At 36.7% G+C, this 20,517-nt stretch overlaps 1 protein-coding gene across 1 annotated transcript in view; it reads right to left on the reverse strand.

Annotated features, from left to right (window-relative positions):
* Positions 1-20,517, reverse strand: part of RAB3IP (RAB3A interacting protein) — a 68,009-nt gene that overhangs the window by 14,873 nt on the left and 32,619 nt on the right. Inside the window, exons 4-5 of the mRNA XM_052640418.1 lie at positions 7,251-7,346; positions 957-1,034 (exon numbers count right to left, since the gene is read on the reverse strand). Of these exons, the coding sequence (XP_052496378.1) occupies positions 957-1,034; positions 7,251-7,346 (174 nt within the window). The remainder of the gene's footprint in view (positions 1-956; positions 1,035-7,250; positions 7,347-20,517) is intronic.

Below are 20,517 nucleotides of genomic sequence, written 5' to 3' on the forward strand. Positions count from 1 at the left end.
ATGACCCAGCAATCCCACTGCTGGGCATACACACCGAGGAAACCAGAATTGAAAGAGACACATGTACCCCAATGTTCATCACAGCACTGTTTATAATAGCCAGGACATGGAAACAACCTAGATGTCCATCAGCAGATGAATGGATAAGAAAGCTGTGGTACATATACACAATGGAGTATTACTCAGCCGTTAAAAAGAATTCATTTGAATCAGTTCTGATGAGATGGATGAAACTGGAGCCGATTATACAGAGTGAAGTAAGCCAGAAAGAAAAACACCAATACAGTATACTAACACATATATATGGAATTTAGAAAGATGGCAATGACGACCCTGTATGCAAGACAGGAAAAAAGACACAGCTGTGTATAATGGACTTTTGGACTCAGAGGGAGAGGGAGAGGGTGGGATGATTTGGGAGAATGGCATTCTATCATGTATACTATCATGTAAGAATTGAATCGCCAGTCTATGTCTGACGCAGGATACAGCATGCTTGGGGCTGGTGCATGGGGATGACCCACAGAGATGTTATGGGGAGGGAGGTGGGAGGGGGGTTCATGTTTGGGAACCCATGTAAGAATTAAAGATTTTAAAATTTAAAAAAAAAAAATGAAAAAAAAATTTAAAAAAACATAAAATAGGTTGACACATTGTTTATAATAAAAAAAAATAATTGACTTTAAAATGTAATTATATAATCCTTTTGATAATATGTGTGATTCACAAAGCTTTAAATCATTTGCTTCTAATATAAATGTACACCAAATGTTCACTATTAATTATATCTATGTAGTAGCTATTTTCTTCTTTATAGTGTCTTGTAGTTTTAAAAATCTTCTAAAGTAAGCAGTACTTTTATAATCAGAACAAATCCAATAAACATCAAGGTATTTTTCCAACTGTAATTACTAGTTTCTTTATATTTTATCCTATTAAAAGCAGCAAAAACTTACTTTTCCTTGTGCTTCTTTTAGCTGTTTTTCTGCTGTTGCCTGCTTGACATTTGCTTCTCTCACCATCTTATGAGCTTCCTAAAAAAGTTAACATCTCATATTTTGGAAACAAAGTATTTATCATTTGTTTTCAAAAATCTTTCAACAGGTGTCTATGATTGAAACAAAGATACACTAACAAAATTTTGCCTAAAATTAAGTATTCAGTGTCAACAGCTGAAGCAGCAACTGTCATCAGACAGATCAATTATTAGGAATAAAGAATAGGTACCTTCTTTTAGTATCTATTACCACAGAGGCAGGCAAGGTTAGTTTGATCATTCTAATCAATACTTGTGTAAAGACTGCAAATGCTAAAGAAGGAAAAGTCATGATCCACATGTCAAACTGAACTTCTTTGCAGTTAGGTTTTTGTAATTTATATTCATATTACTATGCACAGCAAAGACATACAGGAGAAACAAGCAAAAATATTAACACATCAGTAATGCTGCAGTTTATAGGAGTAACAGCTGAGAAGCCTTAGAGCTCACAATAAAAACTCACAAATCGATACTAAATCTTGATTTTGTGCAGAGCAATCGAAAGGTTGAGTTTATCCTTTCATAAGATCTTAATTTTTTAGTACCAAATATACGAAACTCTAGATATTTAATTCCCTTTCATTCATACAACATTTATTCATCAAACACTTATTCATAACATCTCTTCCTCAGCTTGGAGAAGGCAATGGCACCCCACTCCAGTACTCTTGCCTGGAAAATCCCATGGACGGAGGAGCCTGGTAGGCTGCAGTCCATGGGGTCGCTAAGAGTCAGACACGACTGAGCGACTTCACTTTCACTTTCATGCATTGGAGAAGGAAATGGCAACCCACTCCAGTGTTCTTGGCTGGAGAATCCCAGGGACGGGGGAGCCTGGTGGGCTGCCATCTGTGGGGTCACACAGAGTCGGACACGACTGAAGTGACTTAGCAGCAGCAGCTTCCTCAGCTACCGTTCCAGGTGCTGATAACTCTTAAGGAGCTTACACTCTGAAGACATTCTAATAATCAAATAAAATATGAGTACAAATTCTGGATTTTATTCTAAATCCATTATGAAGCCTTGTGGCCTTTTAAGAAAGAGAATGACATTATGTTGTTTGTATTTTAAAAAGCTTACTCTGCTGTATGGAATAATCCCTATAAAATATAAGGGTGGACTGGAACAGTATACAGGGTGCTTGCAATAATCCCCCAGGATGTAAGAGCTTAGATCTTAGAACTTCAATTTACTGTTCACGAGGAAGAGAGTGATGGAAGGCAGAAGGAAGGAAATCAGCTTCAAAGATGTTTAACAATTTGACAAGCGAACCCTCACGAGGTCTGTCGGCTGTTCAGGGGACTGGAAGTTCTCCACACCAGAGTTCCATGGTGGCACTCCCATTTATTCATTTGCTCTTAAGAGTATGTAATGACATTACACCTTGTATGTGCCCTTGTATTATAATAAATTTACAGATATTGTTTTAAATAAGAAAAGCTTCACTATGAATGCTTATAATTAAATGAGATTAACTGTGAGAATATTCCATGCACCATTATGCTGGGTATCTTGTGTCAAAGCCTGTAGGAGCTATCAAATTTAATAATGAGATAAGCATTTTTCTTTTAAAAATAACAAGTATTTCAGATATGCTGAATAAGTGCTGAATTTTAACAAGTGACTGTCGTTAAAATACTACTTGACAGGTAGTTCCCAAATAATAAGTATATCTAATCTGATCCTTCAAAATAAGTGACATTTTAACTATGAATCCAAAAGTAATATGTGCTATGGAGAGAATATTTGTTTAATGTTTAGAATTGGATTCTGCTTTCATTAATGGCGGACCATGCAACTCAGAACAAACATCCTACAGAGGACAGTTTTTAAAAGCTGGACAAATGTTTTAAAAATGTTTTTGAAGGCATTAGAGAGCAACAAAATAGTGAAGAATCAGAGGACCAAGATCCAGAAGAAGTAAACTGAGGAAAGTGAGCTGAAACTTGGGGTGATTTGTCCCCTTAGAGATATAGGTATATACTGGAAAGGTATAAAATAAATGTAACTGGAGTCCAAAAAGGAAAGAGAAAAGAGCTAGAATGAGGCAAGAGGAGTATTTAAAATGATAATTCATAGGATTTTAAAAATTGACAAAAGACATCAAAAGATACATGAGCTTGAAAACTTTTCTATCATTGTCATTCTGAAACCGAAAAATTATTTAAGTATCATCTACACAGAAAAGTCAGTAAACTTTCTAGAAAGGCCAGATAGTAAGTAATTCAGGCTTCTAAGCCATATGGTCTGTGTTGTAACTACTCAGCTCTGCTGCTATAGTGTGAAGGCAGCCACAGACAATAAAACAATCAATGAATATAGCCATTTCAATAAAAATTCATGGGCACTGAAATATGAGTTTCACAGAGTTTTCATATGTCACAAAATATTCCTCTTTTGATTCTTTTTCCTCCTCTTACCATCTGAAAATGTAAAAACCAACCTCAGCTCATTAGGCTGCACAAAAGTAGATATAGGCCAGTTTTGGCCTGCAGGCTATAGTTTGCACACCTGTGATCTACACAAACATTCATGTCCATATATTTACAAACACAGAATTTTTTTCCTCTCTGGTTAGCAGTGATTCAAATTTAGTTGATCTTTTTTTTTTTCTTTTTTAAAAATAATGTTTATTCACCATCTTCTGATTAGTTTTAAAAAACAATTTGTTGGCATTAAAGACAAAAATTCGCTAGAGAATGTTACGGAAAAACTTTCACAGAACTAGCAATGGGACTGAAAATTCATTATCATGACTTATTACAGGAAAAGATGTACTTGTTCCTTTCAGGTGAGTATATCTGTGTTATCAATAACATTAAATCTAAATTTTAAAAATGGAATTCAGACCATATCATCATTGGAGAAGGAAACGGCAACCCATTCCAGTACTCTGGCCTGGAAAATCCCATGGACAGAGGAGCCTGGCAGGCTATAGTCCAAAGGGTTGCAGAGAGTCGGACACGACTGAGCGACTTCACAATCACTATCATCTGGATCATAAATTTAAAACAAGGTTTCAAAAACAAGATAACATATTCAATCACAATGCTCTCACGAAATAAATACACATATATACAATGTATTTTAATGAGAATACTTCTATATTATAAAGAATTTAAGTATTTCTATTTCACTTTTTTAAAACTTCTGTGTTGTGTATGTATGCAGCATTATGATGTGCGCTAGTATATGTGCATAATTTAAGTACATATGTCTAGAACAGTGACTCGTGCATAGGGAATTCTTAATATCTTCATCATGAGGGTTCATGCTCAACTTTGTCTCTGTGGCTTGAAAGAAAAGGAAGTGCCACTTATGACTTTCACCATACTTAAAAGCAAGATCAAGGTCATGAATTTGAGTCCCAGCATTCTTCTTAACTCTACTTATGATTTTCTTCACAAACAAAATAATTTGTACTATATGTGCTTACAGCATTGTTGAGATAAACTAAGCATATCATAGACATTTACTAAAATTGGCTGAAAAAACCTTAAGACTACATATCTTTTTTTCCATGTTAAATGTAGACTACTTTGTAAAGCATTCTTTTAACCGATTTCACTTTATATTTTGCATTACCTGAAAATCCATAATACTGTAAGAAAAAATATATATATACACGTACATATACAACTTTATAATCTTGTATTTTTTGCTAAATACAAAAGTATAATTATATTCAAGATCATTCATCATATATAAATTCCTAATCTGAGTTTATAAGCTTACCAAAATTATATAAATTGAGTTTATTCAGAATAATCTTCAATTCTTAAAAAAAAAACTATTTACACATATACCTAAAATGTAAGCAAAAACATTTTTTCATAAAACAATGGTAAACTGAGATCATGAAGGCACAACTGAGACCACAGAAAAACTTTCTCTACTTTTTTTCTAAACTCAGTAAGCAGTTGGTTTGAATACAATTTTCTTCATTACTGAAATCATCTTTAATCAGTGTAACTTCTTTCCCAGAAAGTACACACAGTTAAGGTTATTAGTCACTGTTAGGTCAGAGATAAATTAGGGACCCCAAAATTATGCTTTTTAGATAACTTTTTCATTCATTGCACAAACTGCACTTCTGGTACTTTACATCCTGCTAGAGACAGGGAAAAGTTTCTGTTTGTTCTCCTACTTCATCTAACAAAATGACATGTACATGCAGCTGGGGGGAACTAAGTGGGGGCTAAAATTAAGGGCAGGCTGGCAGGAAACCAACATTAACATAAGCAGCATAATGTATTTGCTTTCTTATCTACTAACACTATATTGTAAAATTTTCTTCTAGCCAGACATTACTGAAAGAAATGCCTTATGTTTCTGTACACTCCTTCTACATATAAAAATGTAACATTACATAACTCCTGTTCCAGATCTTTGTATGTTAGTAGCTCAGTCATGTCCGACTGAGACCCCATGGACTGTAGCCCACCAGGCTTCTCTGTCCACGGGATTTCCCAGGCAAGAATACTGGAGTGGGTTGCCATTCCCTTCTCCAGAGAATCTTTCTGACCAAGGGATCAAAGTCACGTCTCTGGAAATGCAGGCGGATTCTTTGCCGTCTGAGTCACCAAGGAAGCCCTCCAGATCTTTAATTTCCCACTATTTCTAAGCTTAAATTTAAAGTCCTATTATCTCTGATAACTAGCTAACTGAACAAAAAAAAAGTTAGTTTTTAAACATTCATGAAAGAAAATCACCCCAAAAAAGACAGGTGAGAGAGCAAAGGGGTGTGAGCAGAGCGGGGCATAGAGAGCCCACACTTCTGAAAATATCCTCTGCAATATTACTTACAACAATAAAAACTGTGGAATATACACTGGATAGATTATGATTTTCATTATACTGACTATATAGTAACATGAAAAGATGTTATTTAAAGTACAAAATATATTAGGATTACAACTATGGAGGCAAATATGCATATCTAAAACTAAAAAAGATTCTGCATATACAAAAATAACAAAGGTGAAGAAACTTTTCCCCTAAAATCCATTTTTACATTAAAAATTTTAAGAACTAATTTTCAGAGGAAAAAAGAAAATATGGTAAAGTGATGAGGACACTAGCCACTCTAGTAACACTTCAGTGTGTGATGAGGAACCTCTGAGGCCAAAGGTCTTATAACCTAAAGGAAATGCGCTAGGGAGTGGTTCTTAACCTAGAAAATAATATCCTCTCCCCACCCCCCACAGGAGTACTTGAAAGTTGTCAAAATGATGAGGGAGTATTACCAGATTACTGGGAACAACGTCAAGTGTGATAGTTAATTCTGTGTGGCAACCTGACTGGGCCCCAGGTACCCAGGCATTTAAGGCAGACGTTCTGGATGTTTCTGTGAAGATGCTTCTGGATGAGCTAATATGTGAATTGGTAAAGTGAGTAAAGCAGATTGCTCTCCACAATGTGGGTGCTGCTCATCTAATCAGCTGAAGGCCTGTTAGAACAAAAAGGCTCATCCCCCAAAAGTAAGAGAGAATTCTTTCTGTTTTCAGACTCAAGTTGAAACACTAGCTCTTCCTGGGTCTCAAGCCTAACAGCCTTTGAACTAGAAACTAGAACCACATGATCAGCTCTCCTGGTTCTCTGGACTGAGACTGGAACTACACCAGGGTCTCTCGTCTATCAACTCATCCTCCAGGTTTTGGACTTGCCAACCTCCTTACATAAGCCTCTTTCCACACATATATAGATATATGTATGTATAGACATGCATCCTATTGGTTCTGTTTCCTGGAAAACCCTGATTAATACAGCAAGGATGCTAATGTCCTACAATGTCAATGGCACCCCTACTGAGAAACACGGCTTGAATTGGGTAGACATTCTGATCCTGTGGCAGGCTGGAGATAATGTTCCTCAAATTACCCCCTTTCAGAAAACTACCTCAAAGGTTTTCCATCCGTGTTATGGAATCATATAAAGTTACTTGAAAGCAGCCCCTAAATAGTTGGTAAAATCAAAATTAAAATTTACTTCCTCTCTTTTCATTCACATTTTTAAACCACCCGATTCTAGTAGCCCATAGTCTTTTACATCATTTTAAGTTGTAGCCTCTATATTTCTTAAATATTTTTTTAGAGGACTTACAAATATGCATGAAGCTAAGCATGTCTTTTTCAAGATTCCCTCAAAAAATAATTCTATCAATATATAAAAATTAAGACATTGCTCTTGACCAAGACATAAATAGACCAACCTCAAATAGACTAGCTGTGAGTTCCTCCAACTCCTGTCCAAGTTGATCTCGCACTTTAGAAAGCCTCTCACACTCTTCATCTTTTAACTTCAGTTCCTATGAGAAATTGATCATTTTATTTTTTTTTTAATTTCCAAAGTTTGATGTTAGACTCAGAAGACTATATAATCTTTACTAATAAAATTATAAAATATTAATACTGCCCCCTCCTACAACATTCACACTGGAAGTTTTTATTTAGCACTTGCTATGTGGAAACAACCAGGCAAATCTAAAATTACAAATAATTCCAACTCACATATTAAATTTTCATAAAATATCCAAAGATTAAGTATAATTATTCATTACCTGTGAAAATAAACAATTAAAGAACTTCATGTTTTTTCCTTAACTTGGCTCTGAACATATTTGTTTCCATCAAGCAAGGAATTTCTTCACTTAATGCAGGTTCATTTCAAGAAATGTTTAGTGAAGTTGTTTCATGTTTACCATAACAATTGTTTACCTATAGATAATTTCATGTACCATACTGCAATTAGTCTAAAATGTCCATTAGGAGACTATACCCATTTAACACTGCAACCAGAGGCAAGCAATGTATATTACATTTAAAATCAAGAAGAACGTTAATGACAAAAATCCTGTATTATACATAACTAAGTTTCTTTATTAAGATGTTAAAATATGCAATTAAAAAATTTTCATATGTAAATTTATCTTTCGAAGTTGTGCTGTATGTAATTGTGGCAGCACAGCTTTTGAATTCTCCAACAACTCCTAAAATCACTGCAGATGGTGACTGCAGTCATGAAATTAGAAGATGATTGCTTCTTGGCATGAAAGCTATAACAAACCTACACAGTGTGTTAAAAGGCAAAGACATCACTTTGCCAACAAAGGTTCCTATAGTCAAGGCTATGGTCTTTCCAGTAGTCATGTACAGATGTGAAAGCTGGACCATAAAGAAGGCAGAGCACCAAAGAATTGATGCTTTCGAACTGTGGTACTGGAGAAGACTCTTGAAAGTCCCTTGCACAGTTAACCTTAAGGGAAAGAAACCCTGAATACTCTTTGGAAGGACTGGTGCTGAAACTGAAATTCCAATACTTTGGTCACCTGATGCGAACAGCTAACTCATTCCCTGATGCTGGAAAGACTGAAGGCAGAAGAAGGCAACAGAGGATGAGATGGTGGGATGGCATCACCGATTCAATACACATGAACTTGGGCAAACTCCAAGAGATGGTGAAGGACAGGGAAGCCTGGTGTGCTGCAGTCCATGGGGTCACAAAGAGTTAGACATGACTTGGTGACTGAACAACTCCTAAAAACCAAATATACCAACTGGGATATCAGAAGACCCCAATGACTACATCTTCAACAAAACTAAGTAAACGGGAATCTCCACAAATCTTAGACCCTGAGAAAATGTGGATACAGTGCCTAGACCACAGATCAGCAGTTACGTGGAAGGGAGCACCAGAAGTGAAAGCACTTCCATTCCCACAGAGTCCCAATATCCCCCCAGCCCTCTGGTGGAGGTTTTAAGATTACAAGTGAATCTCCCTCACTTATGATCTAGGTAATTTTCAAACTGTTGCTTTTGTGCTGGGTCTCAGGGTGAGTCTGCATGTGAGTCTTTCAGATTGGAATCTCAGTTCCCTAGAGCTTTTGGGTCTCCTGGACATAAGTCCCAGTGATTTTCAAAGCCAAATGCTTTGGGGCTTATCTCTCCATTGCAGATCCCAGGTGTTGAAGTGCCTGATGTGGGGGCACAAACTCTTGGAAAATCCAATTCATTTAAACATGAAAGAGAAAAAAAAAAGATATGTGAAGTTACCATTATAAAAAAGTTAAACAGAAAGCCAAGTCAGCTACAAGGTAAAGAAAATCAGATAGGTATCAAATTTCAACAGCATTTTATGCTAACAATGGAGTCACGTTTTTAAGATACTCAAGGGAAAAAAAGGTGAGTTGAGAATTTTATATCCAGTCAAAGTATCCTTCAAATGTAAGACCAGAGATTAAAAGTTACAAACCTGTCACACTTTAGAAACTATATCTCCCATGAGCTTTCCAGACTAATCAAGCAGTTGAATGAGTTTCATACAATCAAGAAAAAAAAAGGAGAAGCTTTAACATTAAGGACAGGGAATGAGAAACAAATGTATTTAACTGTAGAACTACAAATAAAAGATGAGGATACACAAAAATGAAAAGACAAGACACAGACTGGGAGAAAATATTTGCAGAAGACATCTGATAAAGGACTGTTAACCAAAATATACAAAGAAATCTTAAAACTCAACAGTAAGAAAACAATTTGATTAAAAAGTGTGCAAAGGATCTGAAAAGACACCTTGCCAAAGTTATAGAGATGTCAAATGAGCACATGAAAAGATGTTCCATATTATATGTCACCAGGGAAATGCAAACTACAGCAACAACATGATTCCACCATACACCTATTAGAATGACCAAAAAGCAGAACTGCAACAATATATACTGACAAGGATGGGAGACAACAGGAATTCTCATACATTGCTTGTGAGAATATAAAATGGTGCAGCCACTTTGGAAGACTTTCAGCAATTTTTTTTGCAAAACCAAACATATTCTTACCACATGATCCAGTAATCATACTCCTTGGTATTACCCAAAGGAACTGAAAACATATCCACCCAAAAGCCTGCACACAGATGTGTATACATTCATAAGTGCCAAACTTGGAAGCAACCAAATATGCTTCAGTTAAGTGGATGAATAATTAAACTGTGGTATATCCAAACAACAAACCATTACTCAGCATTAAATGGAAATGAGCTATCAAGCCATGAAAAGACATGGAGGAAAAGAAGTGCATGACTAAATAAAAGAATCTAGTCTTAAAAGGCTGCATGCTGTATGATTCCAACTATATGACATTCTGAAAAAGGGAAAACTATGGAGATGATAAAAGATCAGTGGGCTGCCAGGGACTAAGAAGTAGGGAGGGATGAATAGGTAGAACATAGAGGATTTTTGCAATGCAGGAGACCTGGGTTTGATTCCTGGGTTGGAAAGATTACCTGGAGAAGGAAATGACAACCCACTCCAGTATTCTTGCCTGGAGAATCCCACGGACAGAATAACCTGACAGGCTACAGTCCATGGGTTTGCAAGAGTCAGGCATGACTTAATGAATACACTATCACCACAGAGGATTTTTAGGGCAGTGAAACTATTCATATGCTATAATGACAGATATACATCATTATATTTTAGTCAAAACCCACAGAAAGTACAACACCAAAAGTGAATCCTAATGTAAACACTAATGTAAATGGGGGGGTAATCACATGTCAATTTGGGTTTACCAATTTTAACGAATGTATCATTCTGGGGCAAGATGTTCATAATGGGAGTGGCTATGCATATGTGAGGAAAGGGAACTTATGGCAGCTCTGTACTTTCCTCTCAATTCTCCTATGAACCTAAAACTGATCTTTAAAAAGTCTGTTTTTTTAAAATGGGAATAAAGTTGAGAATTTGGCTGCAGATGGTGATTGCAGCCATGAAATTAAAAGATGCTTACTCCTTGGAAGGAAAGTTATAAGGAACCTAGATAGCATATTCAAAAGCAGAGACATTACTTTGCCAACAAAGGTCCATCTAGTCAAGGCTATGGTTTTTCCAGTAGTCATGTATGGATGTGAGAGTTGGACTGTGAAGAAAGCTGAGCGCCGAAGAATTGATGCTTTTGAACTTTGGTGTTGGAGAAGACTCCTGAGAGTCCCTTGGACTGCAAGGAGATCCAACCAGTCCATTCTAGAGGAGATCAGCCCTGGGTGTTCTTTGGAAGGACTGATGCTGAGGCTAAAACTCCAGTACTTTGGCCACCTCATGCGAAGAGCTGACTCATTGGAAAAGACTCTGATGCTGGGAGGGATTGGGGGCAGGAGGAGAAGGGGACGACAGAGGATGAGATGGTTGGATGGCATCACCAACTCGATGGACATGAGTTTGAGTGAACTCCGGGAGTTGATGATGGACAGGGAGGCCTGGTGTGCTGTGATTCATGGGGTTGCAAAGAGTCAGACATGACTGAGCGACTAAACTGAACTGCAAGTTGAGAAAAGTTACATAAATATTATAAGCCTTAGAAATGTAAAAATACACACAAAAAACCCCAGCAGAATAGGAGAAAGAAATCAAATTCACTAACTTCTTAAATATTAACTGGGAATAAAGGGATACAATTTGAAGCTCATAAATCAATTAGTATAAATCTGAACATATTTAACCCCATAGAAATTAAACTAGAATTAAATGATAGAGGCAAAGGAAAGAAACAGTTACTAGAAAATTTTACAGTGCTACTTATAGTAGGGAACAAAGTCAGTATCTAAAGAAAGGCTAAGAGAAATTCTTTGATTAAAGATAACAACTAGACTAGAAATCAAACCTTCCAAAATACAAAAAAGGAAAACATTAAAAAAAGGAAGAGAACCCAAAGAAAACAGTACACATAGTGAAAAGATCTATATACGCACAGATTAGACATCTGAAAGCTAAGTGACAGAAACAAGCCTAAATACAGCATTTTTTTTTCAATAAACATATATGTGCATAACTCACTTATTAAAAGAAAATTATTTTCAGACTAGCTAAAAGAGCAAAATCCATCTCCAGTCTCTATACAAGAGATACACCTAAAATAAGTAATTCAGACTGGTTAAAAATAAAAGGCTGGTTAGAAGTGTACTAAAAAATATAAATCAAATAAAAACAAAATAGAGACCTCAATACTGATATCAGACACAGGGCAGAAGTCATTAAAGAAGATAAAAGAAACTTCATAATGCTAAAGTCTACAACACAAAATGAAAACTTTAAAATACTCTCATATACAAAATACAAAAGTAGATCCAAATAAATAGGAAAAAAGACATTATGTTACTGAAGAGAAAGCAGGAAGTCATCATAAGGATCCCAATTCTCCCTGAGTTTATAAATCTGTAAACGCATAAATTGAACACCAAGTCCTTCTGAACTCTAAAATTTCACAATTTTATAATTATATATGAAACTGAGTCAATCCATTCAACATTTCCTACTATATGGTAACCCTTCAGGATACCAAAACCAAGTAAGGCACTGTTCTTTGAGAAGCTTCCAGCCCTTAGAGCAATACATATATCATTCACAACGGCACCTTCTTGAATGGTTCCCTACCATCTACCACAGTAAACCTCACCTGATACTGAAGACCCTCTACAACATGTGCTCACTTTCCCTCCTCAGAGTTACTACACTTGATCCACACTCTAAAACTAGAGTTAAACTGTTCTGATTTGTTCCTGTTTCGTTTCCCAATTTGATCTCACCCATCTGGACTGCCATAAACGTTCGACTCTTTATGCTTCTAGATCCAACTCAATCTACCTGTATGAACTCAAGTTTGTATTTCATGTGAATACTTTTTAAAAGGTCACTTGTACTTTTCATTATCAGTACCTTGTACTGTAATACAGCTATATGAAATTAACTCCTTCAACAAACACTAATTTTGTGTTAACAATTCATCAGGTATTCATCAAGGGTCTGGAAAGATAAAAGGAAGGAGGCCTGCTTCATGCTTTTCACAAAGCCATAGCCTACTAACAGTGGCAAATACCTAAATAGATTCACAAGGAAAAAGAAACAGGAACAAATATTTAAATGGATTCACAAGGAACAGATTCACAAGGAAAAGTCCTGATAAGGACTATCATAGTGATATGCACATACTAGAAAAAGTAGGAGCTTGCCAAATGTAAAGACTAAAACAGTGTAAGCTACAGTAGCTAAAGACAGGGAAGGGTGGATGCCATACTTAGATAATGCCAGAAAATGAGGTTTATGGTGAGTCCTGAGAAACCTTGGCTAAGAAAGTAGAACTTTAAAGAAAAGAGAATATCATCTCAAGGGCGATGGAAAGTCACTGAAGGATTTTAAACATCATAGTGACAATCAGATTGCAATTCGAAACAGTAACTTGAACAATGTGCTAGGTTAAAAAAAAATTAAGACAGGGAAAACAGTTAATTACTGCAATATTTTAGGCAACAGACAAGACACAAACTTAGAGTAGCAGTTATTAGAGAAAAGAAACTTAAGAGACATTTAAAACAGAAAATCAGGACTCTAAGTATATGCTGTCAAATTTAACACTATTCTTAAGATAAAAATTTTATATATCAAGAGAAAAAAATTCTGGCAATGAAACTATCATCTGATGAGGTTTTTTTTTTTTTTCAGTTAGAATTTTCGTTTTGTACTCTACAGGAAGAAGTCTTTTAAACTGATGGAGACACAAATTTTTATCATATGTCATTCTCTTTTGTACCTTTCTCTTTGTTTTGATGTCATATCATAGTGAGATCCTTTTAAGATTTTTAACCCAGTAATTCACAGTATCAAATACAGCACTCAACTCGCATAAATTCCACTGATTTAATAACAACATGAACAGCTATAAGCAAGTTCACGCACAAGCAGACAATGACAATTGTCATGACTGTTGCCTAGCTGGGAGCAATTTTAAAACTCATACTGACTTCACAGATGTTAAAATGAAGGAAAACGTACAATTCAGAATCAATGAAACATTACCACATATACATGTCTTTTTTCCCCAACTAGTAAACATCTTTACGAGTAAAGTCTTAATTTATTTTTCCCTCTACAGGCCCTCATAAACCTTTAAGTACACTGGTTACTCAAGAAATGTTTTTTCATTAAAGAACACAGTAAATGTTTATAAACAATCCTGGTCACAGTTAGTAGGGCCATGCCAAACATGGATTTGTAGAAGTATGTGTTTCAAATGACTTTCTCTGACTACAAGCTATAATATTCCACTGAATTTTATTTCCTAAGTCATTTTCATTTTCTTTTAAGGAAGAATAATTAAAAGTTAAAAGTAACACCTTATACCAGTAGGTCTCACACCTTAGTGAATAGAAGAATCAAAAGAATATAAGAATCAGAGAAAGAATATGTATACCAGAAACTAATAGAAACACTGTGAATCAACTATACTTCAACTGAAAAAGGAAAAAAAAAAAAAAAGAATCAACAGGATAGTTTATTGAACATGCATATCCTCCAGCCTCAATACAATAATTCTTTTTCAACAGAATCTGGGGTCGACTCAGGAATCTAAATTTTAAAAAGCATGTACTAAAACCCAACTTCTGCCTCAGGATTCCACCAAGGGCTGTTCTTCAGCAATGATCTTAGAAGGCCAGAAGAAAAGACTGGCCTACATCACAAGAAGTGAAGGACTACATCACTATCTCAAGTGCATCTCTGCGCCTGAAACTCAATCACCACACATTTGGTCTCCCTATGTACAGTACGGGTTTGTGCTGGGAAGCTGTTGCCCCACCAATGACTACATTTCCCAGTCCATCACACATTTAAGTGTCAGCATGAAACTGGCTCACACCAAAGAAATATGAGTAAAAGTTAGGTGTATCACTTCTAAGTTCAAGTTTTTTAGAAGCAGGCATGCTTTCTCCAACTCTTCTTTACCCTTCATCTCACAGGTTAGATACAGATAATAAAACCCTAAAAGATCACAAAGATCCAAGATAGAAGAAACACAGATTCCTGAATTATTTCACAAAGAACTGCCTATGAACTATGAACATCTGCTTAAAAGTGCTGAGTGAATAAAAATGAACTTCTACCATGGTAAGTCACTAAAATCTAGGGGTACCTCACAAGAAGCAGGGAGGCCTGGCGTGCTGCAATTCATGGGGTCGCAAAGAGTCAGACATGACTGAGCGACTGAACACAAGGAGCTAGCACATCCCTAACTAATATATTCTGTATGTGTATACTTACACAACAGTGTAATGCATGCATATATTCGCTTAATCAACAGATGTGTTGAGAACCTTTTATGTGCTCAAGATATAATCATGAGCAAAAACACATGTAATCCCAATCCTTGTGAAGCTCAAAATTACTGAAGTGTAAGTATAGACATCACAGTTGTGGTTAACTAGGATAGGGCAGAGCAATTGATACAAACAAACAAACAGAACTTTCACTCTCAATCAAGACAGAATAACAGGGATCATATTAACCAACCTGCCTGAAACAACTAAAAAACAGGAAAAAAACATATGAAAAGATTTTTAAGACACTGGATGCAGGCAAAAAAAAAAGTGATCCTCCAGAAATGGGAAATAATATAATGATGCCTATCAGTTGTTTCAGCTTATCACCTGAAGAGATAAAAGCATTAGTACATATGGATTACATGTTATTAAACTGTATTGCATATGTTTAAGAAGCTAAGACAAAGGACGTTAAGTAAAATACTTAAAAGATCCAATCAAACTTTCAGTGATGAAGACTACCACATCTGTGATTAAAAAAAATAATAATAATTCACTGTATAGAATTAACATATTAGATACAACAGATGAGAAAAAAATAGTGATACTGAACACACAGCAATAGAAATCAATCACAATTAAACAGAGAGAAAAAAAGATTAAAAAAATGAATGAATAGATTACCAGTGACTTATGGGACAACTTTAAGCAGTCTAATGTGCATGTATGAAAGGGAAAAATGACAGGATACCGAAAGAGGAACTCCCCAGGTCAGTAGGTGCCCAACATGCTACTGGAGATCAGTGGAGAAATAACTCCAGAAAGAATGAAGGGATGGAGCCAAATAACAAACAATACCCAGCTGTGGATGTGACTGGTGATAGAAGCAAGGTCTGATGTTGTAAAGAGCAATACTGCATAGGAACCTGGAATGTCAGCTCCATGAATCAAGGCAAATTGGAAGTGGTCAAACAGGAGATGGCAAGAGTGAACATTGACATTCTAGGAGTCAGTGAACTAAAATGGACTGGAATGGGTGAATTTAACTCAGATGACCATTATTATATCTACTACTGTGGGCAGGAATCCCTTAGAAGAAATGGAGTAGCCATCATGGTCAACAAAAGAGTTCAAAATGCAGTACTTGGATGCAATCTCAAAAATGACAGAATGATCTCTGTTCGTCTCCAAGGCAAACCATTCAATATCACAGGAATCCAAGTCTATGCCCCAACCAGTAATGCTGAAGAAACTGAAGTTGAACCATTCTATGAAGACCTACAAGACCTTTTAGAACTAACACCCACAAAAGATGTCCTTTTCATTATAGAGGACTGGAATGCAAAAGTAGGAAGTCAAGAAACACCTGGAGAACAGGCAAATTTGGCTTTGGAATACAGAATGAAGCAGGGCAAAGGCTAATAGAGTTTTGCAAAAAGAATGCACTGGTCATAGCAAACACCCTCTTCCAACAACACAAGAGAAGACTCTACACATGGACATCACCAGATGGTCAACACCAAAATCAGATTGATCATATTCTTTGCAGCCAAAGATGGAGAAGCTCTATACAGTCAGCAAAAACAAGACCTGTAGCTGACTGTGGCTCAGATCATGAACTCCTTATTACCAAATCCAGACTTAAATTGAAGAAAGTGGGGGAAACCACTAGATCATTCACTTATGACATAAATCAAATCCCTTATGATTATACAGTGGAAGTGAGAAATAGATTTCAGGGACTAGATTTGATAGACAGAGTGCCTGATGAACTATGGAAGGAGGTTCGTGACATTGTACAGGAGACAGGGATCAAGACCATCCCCCATGGAAAAGAAATGCAAAAAAGCAAAATGGCTGTCTGAGGATGCCTACAAATAGCTGTGAAAAGAAGAGAAGTGAAAAGCAAAGGAGGAAAGGAAAGATATAAGCATCTGAATGCAGAGTTCCAAAGAATAGTAAGGAGAGATAAGAGAGCCTTCCTCAGTGATCAATGCAAAGAAATAGAGGGAAACAAGAGAATGAGAAAGACTAGAGATCTCTTCAAGAAAATTAGAGATACCAAGGGAACATTTCATGCAAAGATGGGCTCGATAAAGGACAGAAATGGTATGCATCTAACAGAAGCAGAAGATATTAAGAAGAGGTGGCAAGAATACACAGAAGAACTGTACAAAAAAGATCTTCATGACCAAGATAATTACGATGGTGTGATCACTCACCTAGAGCCAGACATCCTGGAATGTGAAAGCAAGTGGGCCTTAGAAAGCATCACTATGAACAAAGCTAGTGGAGGTGATGGAATTCCAGTTGAGCTCTTTCAAATCCTGAAAGATGATGCTGTGAAAGTGCTGCACTCAATATGCCAGCAAATTTGGAAAACTCAGCAGTGGCCACAGGACTGGAAAAGGTCAGTTTTCATTCCAATCCCAAAGAAAGGCAATGCCAAAGAATGCTCAAACTACTGCACAATTGCACTCATCTCACATGCTAGTAAAGTCATGCTCAAAATTCTCCAAGCCAGGCTTCAGCAATACGTGAACCGTGAGCTCCCTGATGTTCAAGCTGGTTTTAGAAAAGGCAGAGGAACCAGAGATCAAATTGCAAACATCTGCTGGGTCATCAAAAAAGCAAAAGAGTTTCAGAAAAACACCTATCTCTGCTTTATTGACTATGCCAAAGCCTTTGACTGTGTGGATCACAAGAAACTGTGGAAAATTCTGAAAGAGATGGGGATACCAGACCACCTGACCTGCCTCTTGAGAAACCTGTATGCAGGTCAGGAAGCAACAGTTAGAACTGGACATAGAACAACAGACCAGTTCCAAACAGGAAAAGGAATACGTCAAGGATGTATATTGTCACCCTGCTTATTTAACTTATATGCACAGTACATCATGAGAAATGCTGGGCTGGAAGAAGTACAAGCTGGAATCAGACGGCCAGGAGAAATATCAATAACCTCAGATTGCAGATGACACCACCCTTATGGCAGAAAGTGAAGAGGAACTAAAAAGCCTCTTGATGAAAGTGAAAGAGGAAAGTGAAAAAGTTGGCTTAAAGCTCAACATTCAGAAAACTAAGATCATGGCTTCTGGTCCCATCACTTCATGGGAAATAGATGGGGAAACAGTGGAAACAGTGTCAGACTTTATTTTTGGGGGCTCCAAAATCACTGCAGATGGTGATTGCAGCCATGAAGCTAAAAGACACTCACTCCTTGGAAGAAAAGTTATGACCAACCCAGATAGCATATTCAAAAGCAGAGACATTACTTTGTCAACAGAGGTCCGTCTAGTCAAGGCTATGGTTTTTCCTGTGGTCATGTATGGATGTGAGAGTTGGACTGTGAAGAAAGCTGAGCGCCGAAGAATTGATGCTTTTGAACTGTGGTGTTGGAGAAGACTCCTGAGAGTCCCTTGGACTGCAGGGAGATCCAACCAGTCCATTCTAAAGGAGATCAGTCCTGGGTATTCATTGGAAGGACTAATGCTGAAGCTGAAACTCCAATACTTTGGCCACCTCATGCAAAGAGTTGACTCATTGGAAAAGACTCTGATGCTGGGAGGGATTGGGGGCAGGAGGAGAAGGGGACAACAGATGATGAAATGGCTGCATGGCATCACCAACTCGATGGACATGAGTTTGGGTGAACTCCGGGAGTTGGTGATGGACAGGGAGGCCTGGCGTGCTGTGATTCATGGGGTCGCAGAGTCGGACAAGACTGAGCGACTGAACTGAATTGAATGTGCATGTAACTGGAGTCCCAAAGGAGAGGAGAGATAGAGGAGGTATGTAAATGCTTTGAAGAAGTAATGGCCAAATTTCCCAATTTCTATGAAAAAAACAAGCAACCTACGCACTTAAGAAGATCAACAAATTCCAAGCTCAAGAAACCTGAAGAGGACTACAAGAAGGCATACCATAATCAAATCATTTGCAGCTAATGATAGAGAGAACTATCACATCACTGTACAGAGAAACAAAAGTAAGGATAACAGTTGACGTCTCATGAGAAACAGTACAAGCTAGACCACAATGGAACAATACCTTCAAAATAATGATACTGGTAGAAAAAAATTATCAACCTGATATGCTTTAGCTGGTGAAAATACATTTCAAAAACAAAGATGAAAAAAAGATCTTTCAAGATACACAGTAGTTAAAAAAAATTTATCAGCAGCATACAACAAAAAATGTTAAAAGGATGCCCTTCAAGTAGAAGGAAAATGTTATGAGATGGAAATTCTGGATCCACATAAGGGAATGAAAAGCACTATAAATGTTAACTACATGGGTAAATATAAGGATTCTGACAATTTCAACGGGCTTCCCAGGTGGCACTAGTCTGCCTGTAAATGTAGGCAGACAAAAGAGACACAGGTTCAATCCCTGAGTTGGGAAGATCCCCTGGAGGAGGGCATGGCAACCCACTCCAGTATTCTTGCCTGGAGAATCTCATGGACAGACGAGCCTGGTGGGCTACAGTCTGTAGGGTCGCAGAGAGTCAGACACAACTAAAGTGACTTAGCATGCATAGCATGCATATGGATTTTTAAATCCCTTTAAAAATAACCAATTGTTTAATGAAAAAGTAAGCTAAATGTATCCTGAAATTTAAAATATATGAAGAAGTAAAATATATGGTAATCATAGCATAAAAACTGAAAGGGGGAAATAAAAGTACACTTGACCTCTGAACAACACGGGTTTGAACTGCACATGTCCATTTAAATGTGGATTATTTTTTCAATAAATACAAATTACAGTACCACACAATCCATGACTGATTGACTCCAAGGGTGTGGAACTATATATATAAAGGGCTGACTGGAAATTCATGTGCAGATTTTCAACAACAGGGGTCAGTGCCCCTGAATCCACATTGTCCAAGGGTCAAATATATTTTTGTAAGTTCTTATATATGAAGTAGTATAATATCACTAGAAAGTAGAGACTGATTAAAGATGCATACAATAAACCCTAAAGCAATTATGAAATTAGCAAAAACATATAACTGATAAGCCAACAGAGCAAAGATGAAATTACAAAATATACAGAATTAATCCAAAAGGCATAAAGGGAAAGCGGAGAAAGAAACATAAGAGACAAACGGAAAACAAATTGGCAGATTTAAACCAAACTATATCACATTAAATGTAAATAGTCTAACATAAGCACACCAATTAAAAGGCAGAGATTATTAGAAAGGATTAAAAACAAGATCTAATGGCGTGCTGCCTACAAGAAAACCCACTTTAAACAGGGAGACAAAAACAGATTAAAAGTAAAAGGATGGAAAAATGGGAACTGTTTAACCACTCTTAATCATCAAAATAAAAAGAATGACTACTGACATAATTTTGATTCACATGTTGCTATAATCCAGGAAATAT

The sequence above is a fragment of the Budorcas taxicolor genome, chromosome 5 (genome assembly GCF_023091745.1).
Source record: "Budorcas taxicolor isolate Tak-1 chromosome 5, Takin1.1, whole genome shotgun sequence".
Taxonomy (NCBI): Eukaryota; Metazoa; Chordata; class Mammalia; order Artiodactyla; family Bovidae; genus Budorcas; species Budorcas taxicolor.